Consider the following 7439-nt stretch of genomic DNA (forward strand, 5'->3'; position numbering starts at 1 on the left):
GTGGGGTGGATGCCACCGATTAAGACCTAAGGCTTCATGCGGGTGGAGCAGCAGGACCTGCCCCGCGCCCACGAGCCGTTCTGGTCCCAGACCGGCCAGGGGTGAACCGGGTGAGGAGAGGGCAGGGGCAGTGGGAGCAGTCACAGAGGTCCCGCGCGGCCCGCCCCCGTCCCAGTTCCACGCCGGGGACCTCAGGGCAGGATATGACAGCAGAGTCCCGGGGCTCCGGCAGATGGCGCTGACGAGGCGAGTTCACCTCGGACCCAACGGCCCCTGCCCGCCCAGGCCCCGCCCCTCAGCACCGGCAGGCCCCGCCCCGCCCCGCCCGGCCGGCCGGCCCCGCCCCGGCGCCGCGGTAGGAAATGACCTAAGCCGCGGCAGGCGGGTTGCTCTCGCCAGCGGTGCCGCGGACGTGGGTCGCGCGCACCATGCCCGCCGAACGGCCTCCGGGCTCGCGGGCGCGGCACCGGCCCGGCAGGTGGGTCCTGGCGCTCACGCCGCCTCTCCCTCCCGCGGACACTGGACGGCGGGTTCTGCTGCCGGTCCTGCATCGCCGGGAGGGGCGTTCCGGGCTTCGGGAAGCTGCCCAGGTCTGGAGACCCCTGTGGTCGTCTCCTCTGACCAGTGGGGAGGCACCGAGTCCAGGGCGGGGGCTCCCGTCGGGGCTGCCTCTGAGCACGCGTCTTCCCGCTCCCCTCCTGAAGGGGAAGGATCTAGGATGGAGCTCAGGATTTGGGAGTCCGGAGTAGGGAGGGTGGTTTTCTGCCACTCCGGAGGCCAGTTTAACCAGTTCATCCCGGGGAGACGCTGGCCAGGACAGAGGCTGGGCTCCCAACCGTCAGGGCGGCAGTGTCCTCCACCCGCCCACCCGGGCCGGTCCCAAAGCGAGGGCAGGCGGGGTGGTTCTGTGGACTGAGGGGCTCTGCCGAGCGCAGAGGGAGAGGGTTGTAGAGAGGGACTTGAATCCTGCTGGGACAGCTGTGCGCAGCTTGGAGCCCCCAGCTCGCACTCGCCCAGAATCTTGCTGGGCCAGCAGCTTCCAGGCCGGAGTATATGGGTAGGCAAGTGTCTAATATCCACCTACCCACACCCCCAGCCCACCCCAGGTATCAGCTGAGAATAACTCTGCCTCCTGCTGGGAGTGGAGGGTAGGAGCTTTCACCCTTCATCTCTTTGCTCTTATGTAATCCCAGGAGCTACAGGGGTTCCTAAACTAAGCAGCAGGTGCTGGGCTGCTGCCCAGGCTCCACCAGAAGCCAGTCTTGGTGGGCACTCAGCCAACCACCAGATGCCAAGGACTTCCCGGGAGTACTTGTCCCAAGTGCTGGCCAGTGCCACCCAGGGCCTGCAGTCTGGAAACCCCAGCCCCACTCTCCACACCTAAGCCTCCTGCTTTGCCTTTCCTCCCGCCAGGTGCTTTCACTAGTCCCACCCCAGTAAAGAGCTGCTGGGGCTGGGTGGTCATGGGGGAGCCTGGCAGAGAGGAGTATAAAATCCAGTCTTTTGACGCAGAGACCCAGCAGCTGCTGAAGACAGCACTCAAAGGTGAGCAAGGGGAGCCCTCCTGAGTTTGGGTCTGGAGCTGCAGACAAGGCATCACCAGGACAGGGCTGGAGGACTGAGCCTTGGCCTGGGAATCGTCAGCTCTCTCCCCCTTCAATTTCTGTGGCTAGGAGTCAGCAACATAACTCTCACACCGAAAGACAAGCTACATTCAGGCCAATACTCGGGAGTGTCAATCATAGAGTCACCTCTCAGACTGTAAAGCCTTTTTATTTAAGTACCCATGAAAGGAGGGGGGCCCAGAGAACACAGTTCCTGCCCTGTGAGTCCTGCAGTTGGACCTGGTTTCTGCCAGCTCTCTTGAATGTGCAGAGCTGCCTGAGTTGGGACAGAGGATGGAGTGTTCTGCTTGGCAGAGGAGATAGAGTAACTGTCCTGGACCAAGGCCTTCCCACAGCACTCAGGACAGAAGTTTGACTCGGCCAACAATTAGCAGTGCCAATCACATGCCAAGCTAAGCCGGTGGGGGAGGCCCTGCCCGTTCTGCTCATGGCAGGGGTCCGTGTGTGTGTTATAAGAACACTTTCTTCTGTAAAATTGTTGTCAAAGACACTAGTATTCAGTGCTCCTTCCTCAACCTAGTGCCACAAGAAGTGTCCTAGAAAATTGGCATTCTTTGATTAGTCTCGCAGCCACGTAACTGTGCCTCTGGTCGGGCCACCGGAGGCTCACAGCTGGAGCTGCTCCTGTGTGTGGTTACTTCTCTGTTTTCTGGTCCCTAAACAAGTAAATGCAAGCATACAATGGGAGTGTTCTTTTGTGAACAACTGCAATCCTCCTCAGGAGCGGGTGAAGGCGATATGGTAATTAAGCAGCCTGAGACTGCCTGCCTATCTTTACCCCAGATCCAGGTGCCGTGGACTTGGACAAAGTGGCCAATGTGATTGTGGACCATTCTCTGCAGGACCGTGTGTTCAGCAAGGAAGCAGGACGCATGTGCTATGCCATTATTCAGGTTGGGTAGGGTTGGTGAAGAGGGGAGACGCTCTCCTTCAGGAGTGGGCAGAGATGCAAAGGACTTCCCTCAGAGGCGGAGAGAGTGGGCTAAGAGGGTTCTCAGCCTTGGAAGCTTAGGTGGGGGTACGACAGCACCCTCCCCCACCACACACACACACACACACACACACTCACCATCCTTCCTCTGGTTCACAGGCAGAGAGCAAGCAAGCAGGCCTGAGTGTCTTCCGGCGTGGCCTCCTCAACCGGCTGCAGCAGGAGTACCAGGCTCGGGAGCAGCTTCGGGCCCGCTCCCCACAGGGCTGGGTCTGCTATGTCACCTTTATCTGCAACATCTTTGACTACTTGAGGGTGAGGCCGCTGCAGCCACCGTGTGCAGCAGAGACAGCCTGGCTCCTGACGCCACTAAGCCAGTGCTTTGACCCCTGCTCTCCCCCACAGGTGAACAACATGCCCATGATGGCCCTGGTGAACCCTGTCTATGACTGCCTCTTCCGGCTGGCCCAGCCGGACAGTCTGAGCAAGGAGGAGGAGGTAGGTGGCCCTGGCACAGAAAGCTGTGATGGACAGTCTTGAGCTTAGCTCAGAATACCAGCCCACTGTCCATGGAGGCCTTGAGGGCATCACTTCCTGGGGCAGGAGCCTGGTGGGGGCCGTTAAGGCCTATCATAGTTACAGAACACGCTGCCAGGTCTGGAATTTATCCAAAAGAGCGAGCAGCCAAAGCCTACTGGCTCAGAGGCTTCCTTCCCAGCAGGACAGCCAACTTATAAAAGGACTGGCGAGAGCCTTGGCCAGCAGTGGATCCAGATGGCCAGAAACCAAACCAGGGTCAGGGAGTGGGGGTGGGGGGTTGAAAGTGGGGTTAGGCAGCAGTTTGGAAACAGGGCCTTTGTCCAGCTTGGCCCAGATGAAAAACCTTAGGCAAGTACCTGAACTTGCTTCTTCTCATGTAAGATGTGGATAATAGCCACTGGGTAGCGAGGATGAAATGGGAAAATGTGTGTCTGGGGCCAAGCATGGTGCCTGGCACACAGCAAGGCTCAGTAAATGGCTGCTCTGTGTGACAGGCGGCTCACCTCTCGCTGTCCTCTGCAGGTGGACTGCCTGGTGCTGCAGCTGCACCGTGTTGGGGAGCAGCTGGAGAAGATGAACAGGCAGCGAATGGATGAGCTCTTTGTCCTGATTCGGGATGGCTTCCTGCTCCTGACCGGCCTCAGCTCCCTGGCCCAGCTGCTGCTGCTGGAGATCATTGAGTTCCGGGCAGCCGGCTGGAAGACGACCCCAGCTGCCCACAAGTATTACTATAGCGAGGTCTCAGACTAGGCCTGCAGATCGGGCTTCCTCACCAGCAGCACTGGCCTTTCTTCTACCCAGCTCCCAACCTGGCAGTGCAGCTTTGCCTCCCCCAAAGACTTTGCCCCTTCTACACTTTAAGCAGCTCCCGAGAGGTTTCCCACTTACCTGCTAGTGTGGCGCTGAGCACCTTCCCACCTCCAGGGATTGGGGAAGACACCACACAGATCTGCCCCTCCAGGCCCTCCCATCACCTTCCACCTGGGCTGGGCAGAGAAGGGCAATTTCTAACCACTGCACATGTAACCACTGGTACACCAGTGTCTTGGTGCCTCAGTTTCCCATCTGTAAAATGAGTACCCATGGCCATTAGTGGGATGCTTTGGAATGTCAAGGGGCAGAGGTGCAGAGCGCACATCACACCAGAAACTTTTATACATTTTGTATAAGGACCACATTGGAAACAGGTGTATTTCTTCCAATTGGTTTTAATAGAGTGGCAGTCCTGCAGCACGTGCTACACAGTTTAGGGTGAGAATTTTCTAATAAACCTTTCTGACACTAAAACGCCTCCTTTCATCACCCAAAGGTCCACCCCAAGCAGAGGGAAGAAAGGGCTGGATGGGCCCTACTACTTGGGGGAAATCAAGTCCACGTATTGCGTCTTTGCAAGGAGATGGGGCAGGGAGAGCAAGTTCTAGCCCACAAACGAAAGACTAAAGCATAAACATGCTGCTCCATCCTTCCTGTGAGGACTGTCCGCCCTTAAAAAGGAACTACATCCTTAAGCCACAGATATTTTTCAATGTAGCAGCGGTTCACATTGTTTCTTGCAGCAGAGAGCCCTGGGCTCCTGGAGTGTCTACCCTCCCCTACCACCAGCGGTAATGGGCCAGGGCACGGTTGGCCTCAGCCATCTTGTGCATGTCGTGCTTCCTCTTGACCACAGGGCCCTGGTTATGAAAAGCCTGCAGCAGTTCCTGTGACAGCTTCTCTGGCATCAGCATTCGCCGGTGCTTCTTCTCCCTGCACTCACTGATCATCCACTTCATGGCCAGGAAACGCCGCCGCCGGTCAGCTAGTGGTACGGGAACCTGGGCGACACAGCACATGGGCAAGTTAGTCCAAGAATCTGCCAAGGCTGCAGCCTCTACAAGCTCTACGGAGTGGCCACAGGCTCCCTCTGGGTCAGCCCTAGCAAAGCTCCTAGCAAGGGGCCTGTCTTTTCCTCTTTGAGCTTCTCCCACTGTTGGTGACTCTAGCAGACACCAGAGGCATTTACTGAGCAAATTCTCATTAAACACTGACCTCTTTCACTGTAAATGGAAGCTCAGCCAAGTTGATACAAGCACCAGTTAGGAAAAGCCCTATCAGCTGGGGTGACTTAGCCAACTCAGATGATGGATACCTAAAATAAGACCCTCTTGTCCAAGGATCATTTCCCAAGCCCCCACTATGTGCCAGGTATCACACTAGACCCTAGGGACACAGACATGAATGAGAAAGTCTCTACCTTTATGAAAGGTACGCTGAAAAAATATGAGAACACCCACTTATAACAATGAAATATAATTAAATACTATCATGGAGACCCCTAGCTCAGTTCAGCAGTTGGTGATGAAGCATTAGTTAACAAGTCAAATGCTATGCTAGACACTGGTGCTAAAGCCTGATAGAACACAAGATGCAGGGGCGGGGCACTCCAGAAGAGGTCACTTGGATACTTCTTGGTTCTCTTCCATTTTAACACTATGGGACTCAGATAATCAAATCCTGACAGTCTCTGGTCTCTAGAAAGCTATCAATCTTAATGCAATTCTGGACCCTCCCACCCACAAGAACTCTTCTCCCCGTCTTGTTACAAATGTGGCCAGCCATGCTTTCCCTGCCCTGATCACTTACCTGGTAGAAATGGCCACCCTTGAGGATGGGTACCAGCCCAATAACAGGCTCACAGTTTTTCAGTGCTTGGTGGAAGATGATGTAGGGGTTGCGTTCAATGGTGGCCTGTTCCTCTGAAGAAGCAGCATGGTATTTTTCAAACTGCTTCCTTTTCACAGCTTCCAGAGTCTGCAAAGGGATATAGAAAAAGAGGCTGCCCTGGCTTCGTGAACAGTTTGCCCAGCTGAGCTAATACCTTGCCCTTCACTCCCATCATTTGTTTCTTCTATAGCAGTGTAGCTCCTCCCCCACTTCTAAGCTTCTCCAGCACTTCTAAGATAAAGTTCTTAAGTGCCTCCCTCTTTCTTCCATTAGAACAGAAAGAGTTGGCTAAGATTTCAGGGAGTGTGGGGGATGGCAGTTGTTGACTCCTAAACGACTTAAATAAAGCCCCCACCCCAACACATATATACAGAAAAGTTAATTTTAATGACAGGTATATGAAGCTATTCTTTTTCATACTAAACTGAAAGAGTCAAGTACAAAGCTATAGGGAAAAGAAAGATGAAAGGAGAGAGGTACTATTTACCTGTGTCATGAGGGATCTGGCCAGTACTTTGTTTCCTCCTTTCATCATCATGTTGGTGAATTTACTTCAAGGAGAAAAGCAACATGTTTAGCTTATTGTAGATCCTCCCTGGTATTGTCCCAGTGGAGCAAAAGCATTTCCATCTAACCTGATCAATGGGTCTTCAAACACAGAGCTTGTTTTCGTTGCTGGGGCAGCTTTGATACGCTGAGTCTTCCTGAGCTCCTGCTCAAACTTCTCCTCCTCAGTCAGCTCTTCCAAGGGCTTGCGGTAATATTCCTTGTCAATCTGGGGATCCTTGTACTCAGGGCCATAGCGGCTCCACCTCACCTGGGTTAGCCTGGGAGGCGGGAAGAGGAGGAGGTGGGTAAAGCTGACCCCACAAGTGAAAAGGCTTGACTTAATAATGGGCATGTTTACCAACCCACCGACTAATGAGCGGCACGCAGACTGCTAGCCAAACCTGAACCGCAATAATTCTGGTTCTTTTCCCAAAAGGTAGGAGACCCTCCCCTAAACTGGCCAGGAAAGTCGCCTCCTCGTCCAGGGCCCACGACAAGGGCAGGCTCCTGAACTCCCAACACATAAAACCCCAACTCTGAGCTCTTTAGCAAGACCGCACTCTCAACTCCGAGTTGGAACACCCTCGGGCAGGGGGCAGTTACCAAGCCTTCAGACTGCCCCCCGTCACGCTGCCAGTCAAAGTTAAGAGGCTTGGCCCCTGGTATACCGGCCCCTAGGCTCTCTCCAGGTCCCCGCGCGGCTTGCCTTTGGCCCCTTTCCTTCCCCGCAGGTCTCTCCGTGAAGACCCAAGCGGCCTCCCAGTTGTCCGCCGCCCCTCACCCTGGACACCGCAGGACAGCGCTCCGCACGCCCAGCGCGAGGTCCGACAGCCCTCGCACTGCCTTCACCAAGGGGGCAGCCATCTTGGTTTGCCACGAGGACCCCACAAGAACTGCCCTCGGCGTGCCTGAGCGGGTGACGGAAGACGGGGAAAAGGCTCCCTAGGGTCCTAAATCTGTGCATCACCGCATCAGTCTGGGCGTTGAGAGCATCTCGTTCCGCGGCCCAAACGGACGAATCAAAAAGGAAACACTCGCCCTCCCATCATCCGTCGCAGTCTGGCGCGACCCTCGGTGGCGGCGCTCGCTCC

The 7439-nt window shown here is 55.7% G+C and overlaps 2 protein-coding genes across 2 annotated transcripts; one reads left to right on the forward strand and one right to left on the reverse strand.

Moving 5' to 3' along the window:
- Nucleotides 1-1437: 1437 nt before the first annotated feature.
- MIF4GD (MIF4G domain containing) lies at nt 1438-4370 on the forward strand. Its single transcript, XM_036269457.1, has 5 exons — nt 1438-1545; nt 2409-2518; nt 2716-2871; nt 2962-3054; nt 3619-4370. Exons 1-5 carry the CDS (start codon nt 1464-1466, stop codon nt 3844-3846), a joined length of 669 nt encoding a protein of 222 aa, XP_036125350.1. The 5' UTR covers nt 1438-1463; the 3' UTR covers nt 3847-4370.
- Nucleotides 4287-7423, reverse strand: MRPS7 (mitochondrial ribosomal protein S7). Its single transcript, XM_036269456.1, has 5 exons — nt 7130-7423; nt 6435-6626; nt 6287-6350; nt 5719-5886; nt 4287-4910 (listed from the first exon to the last, which is right to left on the reverse strand). Exons 1-5 carry the CDS (start codon nt 7210-7212, stop codon nt 4689-4691), a joined length of 729 nt encoding a protein of 242 aa, XP_036125349.1. The 5' UTR covers nt 7213-7423; the 3' UTR covers nt 4287-4688.
- Between the last annotated feature and the right edge of the window lie 16 nt (nt 7424-7439).

The sequence above is a fragment of the Molossus molossus genome, unplaced genomic scaffold, assembly GCF_014108415.1.
Source record: "Molossus molossus isolate mMolMol1 unplaced genomic scaffold, mMolMol1.p scaffold_m16_p_19, whole genome shotgun sequence".
Taxonomy (NCBI): domain Eukaryota; kingdom Metazoa; phylum Chordata; class Mammalia; order Chiroptera; family Molossidae; genus Molossus; species Molossus molossus.

What these genes read in the sequence shown, in the direction of transcription:
- MRPS7 (XM_036269456.1), bottom strand. Translation starts at nt 7,212, where the DNA reads ATGGCTGCCCCCTTGGTGAAGGCAGTGCGAGGGCTGTCGGACCTCGCG. An exon ending in GCTGTCCTGCGGTGTCCAGG is followed by an intron (nt 6,627 to 7,129) that starts GTGAGGGGCGGC and finishes CCCGCCTCCCAG; the next exon opens with GCTAACCCAGGTGAGGTGGA. An exon ending in AGGGTGGCCATTTCTACCAG is followed by an intron (nt 4,911 to 5,718) that starts GTAAGTGATCAG and finishes TGTGTCGCCCAG; the next exon opens with GTTCCCGTACCACTAGCTGA.
- MIF4GD (XM_036269457.1), top strand. Translation starts at nt 1,464, where the DNA reads ATGGGGGAGCCTGGCAGAGAGGAGTATAAAATCCAGTCTTTTGACGCA. An exon ending in TGTGCTATGCCATTATTCAG is followed by an intron (nt 2,519 to 2,715) that starts GTTGGGTAGGGT and finishes TCTGGTTCACAG; the next exon opens with GCAGAGAGCAAGCAAGCAGG. An exon ending in ACATCTTTGACTACTTGAGG is followed by an intron (nt 2,872 to 2,961) that starts GTGAGGCCGCTG and finishes TCTCCCCCACAG; the next exon opens with GTGAACAACATGCCCATGAT.